This window comes from Podarcis vaucheri (assembly GCF_965113315.1).
Source record: "Podarcis vaucheri genome assembly, chromosome: 9".
In the NCBI taxonomy this organism is placed as follows: Eukaryota; Metazoa; Chordata; class Lepidosauria; order Squamata; family Lacertidae; genus Podarcis; species Podarcis vaucheri.
The window spans coordinates 23,772,316-23,792,765 of NC_138767.1; the positions used below are offsets into that span (position 1 = coordinate 23,772,316).

A 20,450-nucleotide genomic window follows, 5' to 3' on the forward strand; every position below is an offset into this window, starting at 1 on the left:
GCCATTGGTCCATGCTTACTCCTTAAAGGTCTCTCCAGTGTCTGGCTAAGATGTTTCTGGCTGCTGAGAGTAGGTGGGTTATGAGCTCTCAAGTGGGCATTATTATATTGGAAAGTGCCATCTCCTTTCTTGATAAATTTCCTTTTCTTCTACAGCTAAATGATACTCTTTGTCTGCTAAAAAACACCACTACAGCAGCATACTTGTTTATGGCCACAGTATAACCTCTTCATAGTCGTACAATTTTCTGTCGTCTACTGACATGTGATAAGCAGACTGTTGCTTGTCACATGTTGGTCTGGGTTTCATGGCAAGTTTTATTATCATTATTAATAATCATTTGTATGCTGCCTTTCATCCGATGATCTCAGGGTGGTTCACAACAGAAAAATACAAAATTACAGTACAAAATATACAATAACACAAACACAAACCAATAACTCCCCCCGACACACACACACATACACATTTTAAAAGCCATAGGATGTTAATCAGCCAAAGGCCTGGCTATTGAGAAACGTTTTCACCTGGTGCCTAAATACATGTAACGAAGGCACCAGGCAAGCCTCCTGGAGGAGAGTATTTCACAAATGGGGAGCCACCACAGAAAAGGCCCATTCTCATATGGACCCCCCCCCGACCTCTCATAGAAGAGGCCCACGAAGAAGAGCCTCAGATGATTATTGCAGCATCCAGGTTGGTTCATATGGCGAGAGGTAGTCCTTGAGGTATTGCAGTCCTGAGCTACTTAAGGCTTTATAGGTTCAAACATAGCACTTTGCACTGGGCCCAGAAACTAATTGGCAGCCAGTGCAGTCAGGCCAGAATCGGTGTAATGTGCTCAAACACTCTTGCCCTGGTGAGCAACTTGGCCACCAAATTCTGCACAAGCTGAAGTTTCCAAACCATCTTCAGAGGCAGTCCTATGTATAATAGGTTGCAGTAATCTAACCTAGAGGTTACCAGAGAATAGAGAACAATAGTTAGGCTACCGCTGTCCAGATAGGGGTGCAGCTGGGCCAACAACCAAGGCTGATGGAAGGCACTCTGTACCTCAAGTGACAGCAAAGTATCCAGAAGTACCTGTAAGCTATGTACCTGTGCCTTCAGAGGGAGTGCTTTGCAAACAAGTCACAGTGAGCTACTGTTGGTTCTACTACCTCCTTTGGACCAGACAATGGAGGCAGCGTAGTGTGCCTCCTATGGTGCCTTCACTGTCACCAGGTAGGCTCAGTCATGAGCCCTCACCAGTCTTTGTTTTATTGCTGAGTTCATCTGCAGCATAACGTAGAACGTTAAAAACTAGGGCCAGAGTTAAAATCTGAGTGCCTTACTTATGATACAAACCTGCTCAGCATGTCTGTACCACTGCTCACAGCAACCTCTGCTTAACACCTCTAGAAGAAAAGAGTTGGTCATATTCCAGGGATAGATATCTCTCTCTCTTTTTGCCCATAATTCCAATAGATTGATTATAACTGAAGCCCTTTATCATTATGATGTGTTTACTTCTACTTTGTGCTTTCCTAATGCAGCCTGGATGTGATCAGTCTCATTTAGTGTTTTGTCCAAATACCTGCTCCGTACAGTAGCTTCCAGTGCCTGCGGCATGGTTGAATTACTGCACTTTAAAGCATTAATTTAGAAATGAAGATAGCCTCTGTGGGTGTTTCTCATCATAAGAACACCGCTGTTTTGAAGGCACATACATCTTCATGCAGTGGGCAGTTTAAAGTAAATTGGGAGAGCTTAATAATTGAGTTGAACAACACAAAGCAATGAATCTCTGAGCATTTTGTAGTGTGGCAGGGGAAGGGTTCTTATACGCTTCTATAACAAAATAATAAGAGCCCTGGTCTAAAGTACCAGCATTCTGTTCTCACAGTGGCCAACCAAATGCCAATGAGAAGTCCACAACCAGGATATGGATGTAACAGTTCTCTCCAGTTGTGATTCCCAGCCACTTATATTCAGAGACATACTTCCTCCAACGGAAGGGCCAAAGCATAGCTATTGTGGCTAGTTGCTGCTGATAACTTTATCCTTCATGAAACGGTCTAATCTTCTTTTAAACCCATCCAAGCTAGCACCCATCCTTTGGGAGCAAATTCCATCGTTTTACTATACACTGTGGAGAAATATTTTGTCTTTTCTGAACCTTCTACAGGATGACACTGAGGTACAGTCATACCTCATGTTGCAAACACTACGGGTTATGTCTTTTCAGGTTGTGTCCTGCGGCAACCCGGAAGTACCAGAAAGGGTTACTTCCAGGTTTCGCTTCTCGCGCATGCGCAGATGTGCAAAATGATGCCATGCACATGTGCAGAAGCAGCGAATCACGACCCGCGCATGCGCAGATACATAACATACACCTCTAGCATGTTCTCCTTTATTCACCATTTCCCAAACTAAGGAAGCCCCCAATGTTTCCTCATAGGGGAACTGCTTCATAGGGGAATTGAGGGACACCAGTTGGACCAACGCACAAAATGGGAGCATGGAAATTCCCTTTGAAAGGGAAATCAGACATTAAGAAGGAAATAATGGGAATGTTGGCATGCAGGGGCCAATTGGTGGAAGGACACAGGAGGCACTACAAGATGTTTTAGTAACCTTTTTAAAAAAAAAATACCATTCACTTTGTAAGTCTGCTTTATAATGTGTACTAATGGTGTTTCTTTTCTCTTCCTCCCCCACCTTAAAAAAAAAAAAAATTACTTGTGAACACTGCTGTAATGAGTTGGGCCTTAGGAAACCCAGCTTCAAATCCCTACATGCTTTTGAAAGCAATGCATTTCAATTTAAAGGAGTGGCTTTTTAGATTTAATTAATAATTGGTCTCTGTGGCTATCTCATGTTTTTCCATCCACAGCTGTTCATTTTTCCAAAGGCTCTTTGCTACCAAATGCAGCATCCATTTATTTATTTATTTTGTAACAGCTGCTGCTACATTTCTTTCAGGGCTGCAGCCTTAAAAGATTTCAAACTGAACATATACCTGTGGAACTTGACCAAGATTTCTTAATCTTGACATATTTCCTCGGCTTCATCAGACTCACGAAATCCCACACTGGTACATTCTTAGGCCATAGCTACCACCACAATCTATGGTAGCATTTCATGCAAGTACTCCAGAGTAGGGGTGAAGCAGCCATTTGTTTGCTTTTGATATTAGGAGACATATTCACGTTTCTCTGAATTTTGCAATACAGGGGTTTTTTTCCCAGCCAAAAAATGCACTCAAAAATGTGTATGTTAGCGTAAAGTGCATGCTAAAATACGTTCTGTTATGGGTAACTTGCCTGCACAAATGCATATACTAGGCAACACTGCATACAAAAATGTGTCTATTGGAAGAGATTGCATGAAAGTGCATTCAAATATTCATGTAGACATTTGAAAAAGAATTGTAGGTGTATGTGGAAATGGGATGCGCTGAAAACAGGATTGGAAACATGAGAAACGAAGATAGACTTATTTGCCTAACCCTACCCTAGGTTAGGGACACGGGTGGTGCTGTGGGTTAAACCACAGAGCCTAGGACTTGCTGATCAAAAGGACAGCGGTTCGAATCCCCGTGACGGGGTGAGCTCCCTTTGTTCGGTCCCAGCTTCTGCCAACCTAGCAGTTCAAAAGCACGTCAAAGTGCAAAGTAGATAAATAGGTACCACTCCGGAGGGAAGGTAAACGGTGTTTCCGTGCACTGCTCTGGTTCGCCAGAAGCGGCTTAGTCATGCTGGCCACATGATCCGGAAGCTGTACGCCGGCTCCCTCGGCCAGTAAAGTAAGATGAGCGCTGCAACCCTAGAGTCAGCCACGACTGGACCTAATGGTCAGGGGTCCCTTTACCTTTACCTTACCCCAGGTTAAGTAAATGGTATGCTTGCAAAGTGCTATTCCTAGAAATGCCTGTTGGTTGTGAACTATAAACTGGAAGTATCCAAAGCAGCGTTCAGATTATTGGGTGAAAGGTACAGAGTTCCTTGATGAACTCTACCTCCTGACTCCCCTTAGTTTTTAGCCAAATCATAGCCTATCTACCAATATTCTATAAATGTGTCACCATAGAGGCCTGACCCCTTATAATTCAGGCATTTATCTGCAGGGTCTCAAAGCATCGAGAGTATTTCACTGCTTTCAGAGAAGCAACATCTTTTCCTCACTCCCATGGTTGTGCAAAGGTATAAGATTAATGCTTCTATTCATCCTAACATCCTTTATGAAGCTCCTTGGTGACCTGCTAAAAATGGTGGGGAGGAGCATTGCTATCAGGATAGACCATAAAAGCTTCATTCAGCACCCAAACCGAAGTCAGGAAAACCCTCCTGTTTTAGAAATAATCCATTTTAGCCACACTGATGCTTTTGTGAACCAATGGTTACATCCATGCTTTGGGGAGACAATTACCAATCTGTGAAATAACATCTTGTGACTGGCTTTTGGCAGACTATGAAGGGGAACTCTGTGGAAAAATCGACAGAGGGTCATTTTTTCATTAACCTTTCGTATGTCCCCCTTAATATCTGAAAATATAGGAAGTAACTCAGTACTCCTTCAGCCATCTAAAATTATACTGAATCTAATTGGGTTTCTAGGTACTTTGGAAGATTAGGAGCTGAAACTGAATTGGCAGTAGATGGCAAACTGCCAGAACAAAGTCAAACGTGCCATTCTCAAAGCTTTGAAAACATTTTAAAAGGAAAGTGAGGGAGAGGGGTACAAAAGGCCCCTGTGGAACTGCTTGGAATTGTAGTTCCAAGCCTTAGCTGGTGAAGACTAGAACTAACCAGCAGTGAAATGTGGGCGATTGATTTATTTCAGATGAATGCGTATCGGGGGGGGATGCTCCCACCCCGGATGAATAATAATTCCCAGCTTTCATTTCTTTAAAGAAAAAGTTTCTAGCATATGTTGAATGTGAGATAGGAGTCAAAATGTACAGGTACTGTTCTTCTCATTTGTGTGTGTGTGTGTGTGTGTGTGTGTGTGTGTGTGTGTGTGTGAAGGAATCTAGCCTTTTCCATCCTTTTCAGTGCTTTACCCACTCCCACCAAAAAATTCACATGGATGCCCATGTACAGATGTAGGGAGGGTTCCCTGCCCCCCATACCATTTTAATATAATGAGACCTTAAAGAAAGTGGACAAATAAAATGGAAAGTGTAATATTTTAATCAATTGGTTTTATACCTGGTGTTAGCCGCCCTGAGCCCGGTCTTGGCTGGGGAGGGTGGGGTATAAATATTTTTTTAAAAAAATGTTGTTATTATTATTATTATCATCACTGAAAGTGTATGCATTTGCAGATACAGGCCTTTTGGAAGGAAAGGGGAGACAGACTAGAACATCAACTGGCTATAGTATTCCGGTTCATTGCTTCTTTAGTACAGTGTTGAGTTTCTATGCAGCTCTGTGCATCTGTTGCTGGACTTAGATTTAAGATCACACTTTTGAATGGTTTCTCTATCTGCGGAAGCCATGCTTGGTATGCTGCTGTGACAATGTTTCCATAAAAAGATTAGGCACCTGTTCCCTCCGATATGTATTCCCAAGTGTGTTTTGAGCAAGCAGCTTATGCCATTCAATGCTGTCTTGGTTTCGCCAACCTTTCTGGAATGTTCCTGAGGAGAAGAGAGTTCAGTATATTTCCAGGGAGACCTTTTTCTCCCTGTGGCCATTGCAGGCCTTCAGGTAACCACTTCACCAAAACCCACTGATGCCACCTTCCCAACTGCACCTACATGGTGTAAGGAATATCCTCTTTTTAAAAAAAGAGAGGAAAAAAATTGTAGTGAAGGATCTTACAGTTAAGATGTTCTAGGGTATGGACCAATTTTGCTATGCAGTCCTCTTGTAAAACCATCTGTTGAATGGCAATATATAAATATAGAAAACGAATAATGTGTAAGACACTCCAGACAAATAGACACACTAGTCTGTAACAGTAGGAAAACCAAAAGACCCCCTGTCACCATAGCAACTTCATGACACACCATTCTATACACTTTGACAGGCAATAGCCTACTTCATTAGATGAGCAGCTGGACTGAGAATTGTGGTAGATGCATAGAAGTAAAATGTCAGGGTTGTTTACATCTGTCTGTCTTGGGCAAGCGTGCCAGCTTGCTCCCGTGATTTAGCAAGTGTGTGAGTGAGGTGAGCACATCACATGGCATGTGCACACAGCCACCACATAGTTTTGAGGGGTCCCGGCCCCCTCCTTGAAAAGTAGTGTCTGGCATTTTTCTCAATGTGGTGCACTTGAAGGCACATGAAAAGAGATGTTGGGCATCTTTTAAAAAGCAACAGTAGCAGCATTCGTCTAAATTGGCAATAGTTTATGCCCCATATGAGAAAGGTAATATATCAACATTTCCATGTTTCACAAAGTATCAATTGGTGTGGGTGGAATTATTTAAAATTCATATTGGACAAATACGATCCCTATCCCTTTTGCACGCTAATGTGCTGTTCTAAGTCATGCATCGTGACATCTTCAAAGAGGCCAGTCATAATTATGATGGATTAGACTGCAGAATTGGTCCTAGATGTAATCATTGTTTCGCAGATGCTACTGATGTGCCATGAATTTCTAATAAACTATGGCTGGTCGTGTGTGTGTGTGTGTGTGTGTGTGTGTGTGTGTGTGTAAGTAAAGCTGATAAGTATATTGGCTGGAGTTCAGTAACTGAAGGGGGCAGGAAATACAAATTCTATACTTGGGGAAAGACTCTGCTTTGGAAGAGGTACAATTTACTTCATACAAAAGGGGAAGGGGTTTGTCCAGCTATTTGCAGATTGCTAATTCCCCATTTTGGAAAGAAAATAAATATATTGAGCAGTGACCCAACTGCTCAATATATTGGTAGTGACCCAACTCCAACAGAAATCCCTAGATGACCTTCAAGTTGGCTGGGATTTCTTCCTCACTAAAGGACATATTATCCATGTCCCAAACTCAGTTGAATAAGCCAATTGACTTTCACATTGGCTAATTTCTCTCTCAGTTGTTCTACCATGAATGGTGGGCAGATGCTGATATAGAACTGGCACAATCCTTCCCCTTCTCAACCCCTGAATTTTATTTATTATTTACTTGTGTGTGTGCACATGCACGCATGTGTGTAAACACACACACACACAGAGAGAGACACACGCATATGCATGCACTATAAGTAGTTTATAGACAACAAAAACATGAGACAACTTAAATACTACAAAATACAGTTGCATTAATAAAAATATTAAAGTATTAATAAATATGAACCAAAATCAATTTTACAGCCTTCTGACACGCCTTCCTTCTCGGTCGCCTGGTTTCTACCCACCCACCCAGGGCTCAAACAAACCCATAGTTCACCCACAAAAATCTCACAAAGGGTGCCTGGAAACTGTTAACATCGCCCCTAGTCTCTAACTCTAGCCTTGGTGTTTGGGGTGGATGGGGCTTCCTACAGCTGTGTCCTATTCAGCAGTCAGCTACACTTTCTGTTAAGTTGTGGGCGAACATATCAGATGACACAGCAATTCTTCCAAAGCAGCTCTTTATTTGTAAGCCGGAACAGAACTAAACTGAGGAGCTCAGTCAGCCTGCTTATCTAGAGCTCCACTAGAATGCAACAGTAACCATTTTCTGTAACTAGCCAATCACCGAACGTCACTTTCGATCCTTCATTTGCATACAAACTATCCAATCACTTAACGTCACTTTCGATCCTTCCTTTGCATAACTATCTACAGTATCCCCCTGCTGGCCCAGGGTGAGAACTTAAGTACATAACACTTTCCATACCTGGGTCCTGCAGGTCTAGTGAGTTTCCCACAGGGTCACAAGTATGCAAAAATAACATCCCTCCACTCTCTGTTCTTTCTCTGGCCTCTGCCCACTTCTCTTCCTCCAGCTGCTTTCTTGTCCCATGAAGGACAGTAAAGTGGGGATCTATTTAGGATTATTTTGTATCGCCATGCTTACCATACCATACAGATGTGCACTGTATGAATGCAATTCAGAATTTTGAGCTTGTGTGGAATGAAAGCTTGCACTTGCAGAGGGACATACTTTGATATTTACAGTTCCACCTCCACCTATGGTTTGTCATTATGGCCCAATATTAGATAAAGGGCACAAGTGAAAAAAATTAATGGGATTTTTTTGGGGTGTGGAATGCCTCACCCCCAGCTCACTTATTAAATGCAGAGATCTAATACAGAGGACTTTCTAAGACGTTTTGGTTTTTTCTTCACATGTGGTCATTTTAGATAACTGCAAAAAAATTGAATTTCTGTTTTCTTCTACTTTGTACATTACAAGGCAGAAATAACCATGGAAAGTGGAGCACAGCATTCAAACATCACACAGAAAAGGGAGCAAGCAATCTTGTTCTACTGCTGCAGTCTGTGTAATAGGTGACATTTTCAAAGAGTGGCTTTGCTGCTGCAATCATTGCATGCAAATATCCTGTTTTAATAATTCAAGCAGGTGTTAATTAATCATACTGAAGCGTTCACATCCCATTTCACTAGCAGCAGTGTTTTTAATGCCAAACTTCACATGATTTGAAACTCGGCTTGTCCCAAGATGGAGCTCACAGACCTCCAAATAGAAGAAGAGCTCTGTTGGATCAGGCCAAAGGTTCACTAGTCCAGGATCCTGTTCTCACAGTGGCCAGTCCAATGCCTATGGGAAGCCACACACAGGACCTGAGTGTAGCAGTGCTCCACCTCAACATCAACTGTGATTCTCAGCAACTTGTATTCAGAGACATACTTGGGACTTTGAATTCTCTGTGGGTGCTCTTGTAAGCTTTGATGTTGGAACCTCAGAATGCTCAAAGCTGTTTAGTGCTGTCTTCTCCCCTGATGAAAGAGTGAACATCTGTCCAGCTGTGTTCACTGCTTTTGAGTGTGTGTGTGTGTGTGTGTGTGTGTGTGTGTATATATATATATATATATATATATATATTCATCTGTTCAGTCTCAGAGCTGCTGAGTTCCATTATAGCATTGATTGTAATATATCTCTTTTGGAAAGAGAGCTTGCGATTCTTTGACCCCTTCTAGAGTCTTCCCATACAAGTTCCTATTCTCCAAGAAAGATGCACAGCTGTATATGCACACCTTTTTCTTCCTAAAAAGTAATGGGAAATGTCTGTGCGTCTTATGGAGCAAATGCGTGGGCCCTGGATTTTTGCATTGAGTCACCCCAAATTCACCATCAGATCGCATAGCATGTCCATGGCTATAGCCTGCACCAAAAAAATCACACATCCGCTGTTTCGGTGGGCCTCAATGGCGCAAAAATGTGGTTACAAAGCATGGATCCACATGGATCCTCAGGATTTTTGCATTGGGTCACCCCAAATTCACCATCAGATCACATAGCCTGCACCACAAAAATCACGCATCCACTGTTTTGTTCAGAATATTTTTTTTTCTTGTTTTCCTCCTCTAAAAACTAGGTGCATCTTATGGTCGGGTGCGTCTTATGACACGAAAAATACAGTATATCCCAGCACTTTTAGACTGTCACAATTTCCATGAGGCTCTTGATCTAGGAAGGGAAAGTGCATTAGATGAAGTGCTTAATTGACATCTGGGTTTGTGTAGTGTGCATCAAATAAACATGGATTTTTCCCCCTTCCCCATTCTCTCTTTCAGATACAATAGGAGGGCAGCCTTGTGGATGGCCCCAGAGTAGGCCAGATGGAACAGGATAGAACCAGCCATGTTGAAGGCAGTAGTTTGAGCCCATTTCTAATACCACATCCTTCTCATGTTTGCCAGGGAGAGCCTTTGTCAGTGAAGCTACAGAATGGGAGCCCACCAGCAGAGAAGGGCCAGGTTGAAGTCAATGGCGACCACACGTGGCTGCATTTCAAGGCCAACTATGGAATGAAGCACACTGTCAGAGGAAATGCAAATAACAGAATAAGCCCAGACCTTCTGCAAGAAAAGAGAGACTGTGGCAGGTATATGCAAAATGGTGGGATAAAACGCACTTTCAGCGAGCCTTCTCTGTACGGGCTTCACCAGAACAAAAAGCTTAGACAAGATGAAGAAGCAAAAGGAGGGAAAGAAACCTCTTTGGATGGCAGTGATCAACCGAGTGTTCCCAATTCATGCAGCGAGGAGGACTTGGTGGGTTTTAGAATGGAAGAAGATGCAGCTTCAGTTCTCATACAGTCCTCCAAAAACAATCGTGGTGCTTCAGAAACTCCTCCTGCTCCCCAGGTTCAGAATGAACAGGAGAGCGAAAACATGAATTGCCACAACAGGGACATTGCCTTGCTCTACAAGAGCAAGGCGGTGTCAATGCCTAATGGTGCTATAGTTTCTGCCTCTTCTATGGAAAACATGCATGGTGAACTCCTTGAGAAAACGCTGTCTCAGTATAATCCAGATCATGTGTCCATTGCAATGCAGAAAACCACATCTCTTACAAATGCCATAAACACACAGGCTACTAATGAATCGACTTGTGGCACACCACATTCATCCCATACCTCAGGGCAGATCAACTCCCCACAAACCTCAAACTCTGAGCTGCCTCAGGTGCTAGATTCTGTGGCCACTGAAGTCCACAGCACAGAAGACGGCAGTAAGATATCCACATTGCCAGCCTGCTACACTTTTCAGAAACCAGAACTGCAATTGGAGCAGCAAAAATCCGAAAATGCATGCCAGTCCCCTACAGAGAATACTGATGTTCCAGGAAACATGGGGCAGGTTCCCAGTCAAGATTTCTCACTGCCCAGTCAAGATTTCTCACTAAATCCCAACAGCAATATGAAAGCTCATAACAATAGCTCAGAGAGACCAGCAGAGCCAGCAGAGGAAAATGGTGCTTTGTTCCAACAAGACCCCATGTTCAAGAAGAGTTATTTCAGCCCACCTCCTGTTGCAGCTTCTTCTCCTCTTCCAGAAATAAACCGCATTCTTTCCATGAGTGTTTCAGAAGTGCATAACCATTATGAGACCCAAAGTCAAGAGACTCATTTGAAGAAAGAGAAGAATGGAGAGCAGCAGCAGCAGCAGGGGGAGCTTGCAGTACAAATTCCTGGCCTTTGCCAGCAAGCACTTAGTTCTCAACAGGGTCTTCAACAAGAGGTTCAGGTTTCACAACAGACTGGCAATGAAACAAGAGATCTGATGCTTTCTGCAATGGCATCAGGCATCAGGCAACAATATCCTGATGAACTGCAGTCAAAACTGGAGCTGCAGGTTCAAGACACAGAAATAGCAGGAAGCAGTAAAGAGTTGCAACAACATTATCAACATCTCCTGGGCCAAATTAACCAGGAGACCGTAACTAGCAATGAAAAAGACTTGGTGAAAAACCAGATGCATCAGTCACACCCTCACTTGCAGACATCTTGGACAGGAATATCTTCCCCTCACTTCCGCCCCAGTGAGTCTCCCCAAAAATCAAATGAGGTGCTCTTAAGGACAATGCTTCAGCTTCAGTCAAATTCAGCTGATCAGACCCATCCAAAACAATATCCTGGGAGCCCCAATGCATCAAAGGAGGTTACAGGGCAAACTTGCTTCCAAAACATCACACAATGTGAGCAGATACCAGCACTGTACAAGGGTGAGGCAACACAGCTGCCACCTCATCTTACAGCTGAGAAGCAAATGCAATTCCAAAAGCACTCACCACAGCCTACAAAGATGGATACTATGCTCAAATCCCACGAACAGCAGCAAAATGCAAAGCACTTCCACTTTCAGCCGCAAGCTGAACACCACAATGAACAGTCCCTGGAGTCACAGATGAAGCCACAGCACTTAAATCTTCCACCATTGGAAAATGAACAGTTCCTCCGTTCACATATATTGCAACAGATGCTCCAGACCCAGCCAACACAGTTGCCACACAGTCCACAGCTAACCATGGGCTCCCAGCAGCAATCATTGCACATGAAGAGCAGAGAACTTCCTCAGACCTTTCCTCATTCCCAAAGCAGACAAGAGCAGCAGCTAGAGGGGGCATCTTTCAGTCAGCTTAAATTGGAAGAATGTTTTGAAACTGCAAACAATTACTTCAAATCAACTGACTTCCCAATGCAAAACTCCCAGGTCAGGCCAGGACCGGTGTCCGATATGAACAGTAAAGATTCCCTTTACAATCATGCTTTCAAAGCAAATACTGTTATGAAGCATTCCTACTTGAACAACATGCACTTAGTCTCTGAGAAAAAAGAAAACCCTATGAACACTGAGCTCTTTGCAGAAAATGTAACTCATGACTTACAGCATATGCAATATTACACACATAGTATGGCCCCCAAACAAGATGTGCCCCATTGCTTTCAGGAAGAAGCTTCCCAGTCTCCACCAACTTCAGCTGGACAACTACCCTTCCAGCAAACACAGGGATATTCTAATTTGACCAGCAACATGTGTAGCCCACAACCTGCCCAGATTCAGCAAAGGTACGTACCCTACAGTCAGCAATCGGCGTCCCATGCAGGAGTTGATCAGAGAGGCTGCCATCTTCCAACTCAACCTCAAAGGGATTTTCAGAAGCATGCTGCTCTCAGGTGTCACATCTTAAACAGGCAAGAACAACAAAACAAATCTGACACCTGTCACGGTGTGGGACACAAGCCTATTAAAGCAGAAGCTGGCTCCAAGTTGAATGTCTGCACCCCTCCATCAGCTGGGCAGATGGAGAACAAAGCGTGGAAAAAAACAATTAAACAAGAGAGTCAGCACTTTGGTTGTGAGAACATGCAACAAAAGAGTATAATCGAAACCATGGAACAGCAGCTGAAACAGTTTCAGGTCAGAACACCCTTTGATCACAAGTCCCTTACTATCAAATCACCGAAACATGTGAAAGTTGAAACTGTGGGACCCATCACTATTCTGTCAAGGAATTCCGCCGCTGCAGATTTCAACAACCACGCAGCCTCTTTAGATCAACAGCCCATTCATTCCATTGAAAAAACACCAACCAAAAGAACGGCTGCTGGAACAGCTCTCAATCATTTTTTAGAGTCACCTTCCAAGTTATTAGATACTCCTGTGAAAAACCTACTGGACACACCTGTCAAAACTCAGTACGATTTCCCATCTTGTAGCTGCGTTGGTGAGTTGAGTTTGATGTTTCAGAGTTTGTTTTTAAATGAATACAATAATACCATTCCACTATAATTTTCCAAGCCCAGCCACCTCCCTTCCTCACGTCACCCTCCTCCCCTTTCTCCTATAGGGAAGACTTCCCTTGTCTTCTCAAATAAATGTCCCAAACTGCATTTCTCAGTTCGCAGGTTGGAATTTCTTATCCATAAAATTATAAGTATCTCAGGCTCTTGCAGTTCCAGCCACTCTGTCCTTCAGTTTCCTTCATGGAAAATACTGTAAGTTGAATGATGCTATACAACATGTGGTTGGCTATGGATTCATCCTGACTCCACTCTCCACTTTGCTTTGGGAGTGGTTTATGGTGTCTAGATTTCCCCACAATCAAATATGGGCATAAAAAGATGGCTGGTTTGTTACATTCTGAGCACATTATATGGGTGTGATTGGACAAGGTGAAGGGAAATGTGGAGTTGAGATTCTTGTAGGTATGATTTCTCCTCTGAAGGTATCGCCTGAGCAAGGCCAGAAATGCAAGATGATTTCCTAGGCAAACAGAATGGAAAACTGTCTCTTTGAAATAACCCGTGCAAGTAAAATGAGGAAATTGCATCTAGTTTTGTCATGGTGAATTAGGACACTGGGAAAGTGTTGTTGCAGAATGACTTGAGACCAAATTGCACATAATAAAGATAACGTCTTCATAAAAGACCTTTGGCCTAGTGCCACAAAGGAATAGAGGTGTGATTTAATGTATTAAATAAGTGCATGGTCTGAGGGTTCTGAATCCTCCCATTTGTGGTCCTTCCCTCTACAGCCGCTGCCCTTTTCTCAAGGTGGGCTCTCTCTCTCTGTATTGGCATCTGGCTATGGAGTAGAGAAGAGCAGCAGGACATTTAGCATCCTCTTCTACTGTACACCCCTTTGGTATATCCCCATGCCCCATTTTATTTGAAACATTTCAAGATGCATGCAATTTGGGCCTGAACAGCCGTCCTCCATGTATGCACCACAATGAGAATAATGGACACAGATGCATGAGAATCTTTCAACGCATAGTACTAAACTTTGCTCTGCCTTTATAGAACCGGTCACACTGAGGCATTTGCATTTTCAACAGATGGTTTTAAAGGAATTTATCTGAACCCCAATTTACCTTTTTAAAAAATTTAATAACTGAGCCTTGGGGTGCATATATAGATAGCAGGAACTGCTGCAAAGCTAAAAGGCTAATATTATCAATGAAAATCTAGACTCATTTCCAACCTTTATTTATGGTCGAACCAGATGTAATAAAGCAGAAATGGGGAACTTGTGGCTCTCCAGATGTTCTTCTTGGACTTGAGCTCCCATTAGCCCGAGGCGGTGTGGCCAGTGGTCAGGGAAAATGGGACTTGTAGTACAGCAACATATGGAGGGTCATAGGTTTCTTGCCTATGTAATAAAGGGATTTTACCTTCCAATATTTCTGCACCAAAAAAGCAATAAGCAGAGGTGCTGACATATCAAAAGTAGAGAATATGCCCTATCTGATTTTCTTCCATTAGCTATTCCACAGCAATAACTTTTATTGATTCCTGATGGTAACGGGAACAGAGAAAATCCTAATTGACCCCTATTACAGTAACTGTATTAACCATGCCATATATATATATATATATATATATATATATATATATATATAGGTTTTGGTGTCTTCGGGTGTCTTCCCGTGTAAGAGTCGGGGTGTCTGTGCGACGTTTCGACGAGGTCTCACTCGTCATCTTCAGGCTGGTGCTTTCGGCTTCTTGTTACTGGAACAGAGCAGAGTCTGGTGTTTGAGTTCCTATAAATACTGTTGAGGGGTGTGGTGTATAGCCTCCAACGTTCTGGGCAAAGAGGAAGTTCCTAGATTAGTGTGCCTTTTCTTCTTTTGTTCCTTAATTACTTAATTACTTGAGGGATATCTTGGGTGATTTCATGAGTGATATTCAGAATATCACTGGGTGGGTCATTTTCCAGCTGGAAAACCAAGGGGTCTATGAAATACCCTGCAAAGTCTGCCCAGCCACGTACATTGGACAAACAAACAGACGAATAAATGCACGTATCGCAGAACACAAGAATGCCGTCAAAAAAGAAGAAAAAACTTCCTCTCTTTTCCAACACATGAAAGAAACAGGACATGAAATTAATTTTGCAGATTCCAAATTGCTCTTTAACATGGAACATCACCACAAGAGAATAATCATGGAAGCCATCGAGATAGAGAAACACCCTCACAACATGAACAAGCGTGACGACACGTCCCGCCTGCCAGACATCTGGAAATTAGCCCTCCCCACAAAAACCGACACCAGAACCAGAGGCACACAGAACGCCGTCACCAATCAACCACACCAGACCCAAACCCAGACCCTCTCCACAGACATATTACAGACTCCATCCAGTAGCCAAACTATAGTGGCACCTCCGGATGCTGCACCCCCCTGCAATCCCTACACAGATCTGGCTGGCACAAGGCACAAAACCATAGCTCGCCCCTATACACGAAGCCAAGCCAGAGCACAACTAAATGCAGCACAGCCATCTTCTCAGAAAAACTCTTCACAAGCTCAAGAGGTCAAGACACGAAAGCTTTAGCAACTAATCTACACTTAATGACCCACCCAGTGATATTCTGAATATCACTCATGAAATCACCCAAGATATCCCTCAAGTAATTAAGGAACAAAAGAAGAAAAGGCACACTAATCTAGGAACTTCCTCTTTGCCCAGAACGTTGGAGGCTATACACCACACCCCTCAACAGTATTTATAGGAACTCAAACACCAGACTCTGCTCTGTTCCAGTAACAAGAAGCCGAAAGCACCAGCCTGAAGATGACGAGTGAGACCTCGTCGAAACGTCGCACAGACACCCCGACTCTTACACGGGAAGACACCCGAAGACACCAAAACCTGCATTCCTGTACCCGTGAAAATCTACGAAAGCATATATATATATATATATATAATCGTTCATCTGGCATTATGCATTAGAACTGCCCCAAATATTGCTCACTCTCTTGTTTGGTACAATAATTCCCTATTTGCATTTTTAAAGTCTTTTAAAAAAACTATTCCCAAGTGAAAATAGTAACTCTTCCCCTAGCCCTACTATCAGTCCATGAATGATCTGGTGCACAGATGACCTGCCAAGAGTCTTTGGGGTTGGTTTTACTCATATGTGTAGTGCAAACAGGTCTTGTTACAGATTTCATTTAGAATTTTTTCCTGAAGTGAGCAAAATATGTGTATAAGGTGAACCTATGCTTTACTATGTAATACCTTTTAAAGACATCTTCAAAAGCATACAGCGTTAACCTTTTTGTTTGTTTGTTTGTTTGTTTGTTTGTTTTTAAACAGAACAGATTATCGAAAAAGACGAAGGCCCTTTCTACACCCATCTAGGAGCCGGCCCTAATGTGGCTGCTATTAGAGAAATAATGGAAGAACGGTAATGAATTTGCTAAGGCACACGGCAGATTAAAATTTATCTATTGTGCATGTCAGGATTTTCTCTCTCTCTCTCTCTCTCTCTCTCTCTCTCTCTCTCTCACACACACACACACACACACACACACACCCTCGGTCTTTGCACACAAAGAAGACCACGATTGCAGACTCCCAAGTAATTATTTGGTAGGCTGGCTATTCCTGCTTTGCCAACACAGGGCACTGTGCTATTCACTGGAGGACGACAACATTTGACAGGTCGGCTGGCTTGCTGTCCTGATCTTCCCGCTCTGAGGCAGATGCCAGGAACAGGGCCAGCCTGCCAAATTAGCGAATTGGCATTGACTGTAAAAGCAGGAAAGGACCTAGCATTCCCAGTCGGGCCACTACACATGCCAAGGTACATAGGGGAGATGGCAAAAGGCATATGCAGCTCAAGGAAAGAAAACCTCAAGCAGGCTACTCCACTAAAACAAAACAAAAACCACAACACAATTAAGAGTTCATCTTCCTTCTGCTTATTTACACTAAGGAATCTAGTACCATCCATTGAATTCCATAAAGCAGGGATCCCCAACCTGCCTACAACTCCCATGATCCCTAGCTAACAGGACCTGTGGTCAGGGATGATGGGAATTGTAGTCCAAAACATCTGGAGGGCCGAAGGGTTGGAGATGCCTGCAATAAAGGAATAAATGACCAGCTTTGGCTTGGAAACTTGGTCATTATTTCTACAGCATAGTACCCTTTTTTTATATATATGCCGGGGTAAGTTTTTCCCCCTGTTCTGTGTTGTTAGAATCAAGCGGCAGCCAAACAAATGCTATATGCAGATGATATTTCATTATATGTAAGACACATATAATTGAAATTAGCTAAATTCTGGACTCTAGGTCTTGTTTCTCTTCAACACCAATTTAAGAAGGCCTTTGTTCACCTAGCGGCAAATTTAAAGCATAGTCCACCTTTTTTCAATACGTTGCCTCCTTTTCCTTTGCATACTTACATTTCCATATATGTTGGATATGATAAAACACTAGATTATCAGATGTAAGCGATGAGCAGAGTCCTTTTTCAGGTAATTAGTTCAATGTTTAAGCTTCTTCTTTCTTAGAGCTGCTGTGCTAAAAATGCGATACAAATAGCTTTAGCCCTGTAGGGCAGGTCTTAATATTCTTCTAAGGACACTTCATGCCTTTATTCTTTTGAGCAAGGAGATCAGATAGATATATCATAGAGTCGTAGAGTTGGAAGGGACCCTGAGGGTCATCTAGTCCAACCCCCTGTAAATGCAGGAATCTCAATGAACGTATTGTCTCTTGCAAAGTATGGTGCGAGTTTCTTGAAGCGTCGTGTATACACATAGTAGCTACAAGTAAAGGATGTGATTTGAGGAAGAATGGACAAATAATGGCACAAGACTGACTCAACTCTCTGTCTCTTTCTCTCTCTCTCTATATATATATATACACACACACTGCATGTGAATCTCTGTTGCTCAGATCAAATGTTAACACTTACTTTAATTCATTTGTCTGGATTTTTAAAGGTATGGACAGAAAGGCAAAGCCATAAGGATAGAGCGGATTGTCTATACGGGGAAAGAAGGCAAAAGTGCCCAAGGATGTCCTATAGCTAAATGGGTAAGCCTTTTTCCCACTTGATCATATAAAATATATTTTTTAAGTTTAAGAAAGAATACTAGTATTTGTTTGCTGTAAATATGCAGATCATTTTAAAAGAGAATATTACCATTTTGATTTTTTTTTAAGCCTCTGACCTAGGATAGATGTCAAAAGAGGTATTATAACTTTGAAATGAGTTGATATATATAAAAAAATACCTAAACACAGACTGCAAAATTTGCAAAACAAAATGTATACAAAGATGAAATGTAACCTAGTAATAGTACTGGACTGAGCTAAGGAAAGTCTAGTATGTTGAAAATGTACCTCCAATTAAAGGCCTCCCAAAGTTGGGAAATGCCTTGTATTTATTTAGGGTGCTGATCCATCTAACCCAGTCTTGTCTGTTCTGATTGACATCTATCTAATATCTCAGGCAGGAGTCTTTCCCAGCCGTACTTTGAGATCACAGGGATTGAACCTAAAACCTTCTGCGCACAACACTGCAGTAAACTGTGCTACTGGATATGAGCATAAATGTCTTTCTTAAACAGACATTCTATCATATTTTGCATCTCACTAAAAACCAGAAAACTTCTTTGGGTATTTGCAGGTGATTCGTAGAAGTAGCACTGAAGAAAAACTCCTTTGTTTGGTACGGGAACGTGCAGGCCACAGCTGTGAAACGGCAGTGATAGTAGTGCTTATCTTGGTGTGGGAAGGAATTTCTCGAAGCCTAGCAGACAAGCTGTATTCCGAACTCTCCGAAACTTTAAGGAAGTATGGCACGCTAACAAACCGTCGCTGTGCTCTAAATGAAGAGTAAGTGAAGTATGTACTTGTTTCTCTCAAAATGTGATCTTGCTATAACTTGAATGCCTAGATTTAAGGAACAATAATTCTGACTAAAGTCATGCATCCTATGTTCTTTTTTTCATGTTTTTAGCTGACATCAGTCATTGGTCTCACTGAAGTTATTGTCCTTATGTTGTCAGTAACCAAGAAAGTTGTCTTTGTTTAAAAGAGAGCCCATTTCACCTCCCTTCTATCATTGCCACAGTTCCCATCACGTTCAGTTCTGTAGCACACCCCTTTTGGGACTATGCCAGGACAATATGCATGAGTGGTTGGAGTTCCATGTCTACCATGATTCTTTTAATGTTCCTTGCTGCATCAAAGTTCTTGCAACAAATTCCGCCCAGTACACAGAGTACCATATAGGGAGCAAGCTTCATTTGTGGTGCCTAGCTCAATGAAGTTACCCAGTCTGCATACCTGCCATACATTTAAAACACATTTCCCCCTCTACACAAAAAAGGATATTGGGAAGTTTGTTGGGGTGCTGGGAACTGCAGCTCTGGGAAGGGTAGACTACACTTCCCAGGATTCTTAGTGGGAGGAGAATGTATTTTTAGTGTATTGTGTTTTTGCAGCCCCAGTCATATTATGAAGACAACTTCCTGTTGGGTGTTCCCCTCCCACTTTTCCTAAGGAACTCATATGGTTTCATGGAAATGTATTCCAATAGACATAATAATAATAATTTATTATTTATACCCCGCCCATCTGGCTGGGTTTCCCCAGCCACTCTGGGCGGCTTCCAACATAATATTAAAATACAATAATCTATTAAACATTAAAAGCTTCCCTAAGACATAAATTGTCTTTCCAAATTAGCCCTTACTATGTGTTTATTATACATCTTCAGTGCCCTGAATAGCTACACAGTTTTAGTGAGACAGGTGGGATTATTGTATGGCTCATCTGGCCATGTGCTTTGGTGGCTTTTAACAAGACCCATTGCAATACCAACAAAGACAGGACCATAGAAGACCAATCTTCTATGGTACCTCTTTCCAAGGCATGGTAAAAATGGTGTGCTGGGTTTGCACGACTGGCCCAGTTGTATTAGAATTTTGTGAATATGTAGGATTGGCTCCAGCATGGCCTTTCCACAAACAGGTGAGGTCCTTCTGTTTGCAGAAGGGTTTTTTGATCTGCAGGTCCTCCTACAGATGGAAAGAGATGGAGGTGATTTGGGGCCATTCTCCTTTCCCTCTGCAGCCCCCCAGCAGGCTTGTGCCCATAATGTTCTGGGTGTCTCGCAAAAGCACTGGGATAAAATTTGGGAAGTGGAGGTGTTGCAGGAGGAGAGTCAGTAGACATCACCTTACCTCCTATCAGCTGAAGCATTTCATGAGTGTCCCACCACTCATGGGATCTCTGGACCTATTCAATATAATTCAGAGCTAAGGTGCCT

At 42.5% G+C, this 20,450-nt stretch overlaps 1 protein-coding gene across 2 annotated transcripts in view; it reads left to right on the forward strand.

Annotated features, from left to right (window-relative positions):
- TET2 (tet methylcytosine dioxygenase 2) overlaps positions 1–20,450 on the forward strand; it is a 78,525-nt gene that overhangs the window by 45,409 nt on the left and 12,666 nt on the right. Inside the window, exons 2-5 of one of the 2 annotated variants that reach the window (XM_082236891.1) lie at positions 9,660–13,095; positions 16,476–16,566; positions 18,115–18,208; positions 18,804–19,012. In XM_082236891.1, coding sequence (XP_082093017.1) covers positions 9,705–13,095; positions 16,476–16,566; positions 18,115–18,208; positions 18,804–19,012 — 3,785 coding nt within the window. In that variant the 5' untranslated portion in view covers positions 9,660–9,704. The remainder of the gene's footprint in view (positions 1–9,659; positions 13,096–16,475; positions 16,567–18,114; positions 18,209–18,803; positions 19,013–20,450) is intronic. The other variant, XM_082236892.1, reaches the window with a different exon arrangement.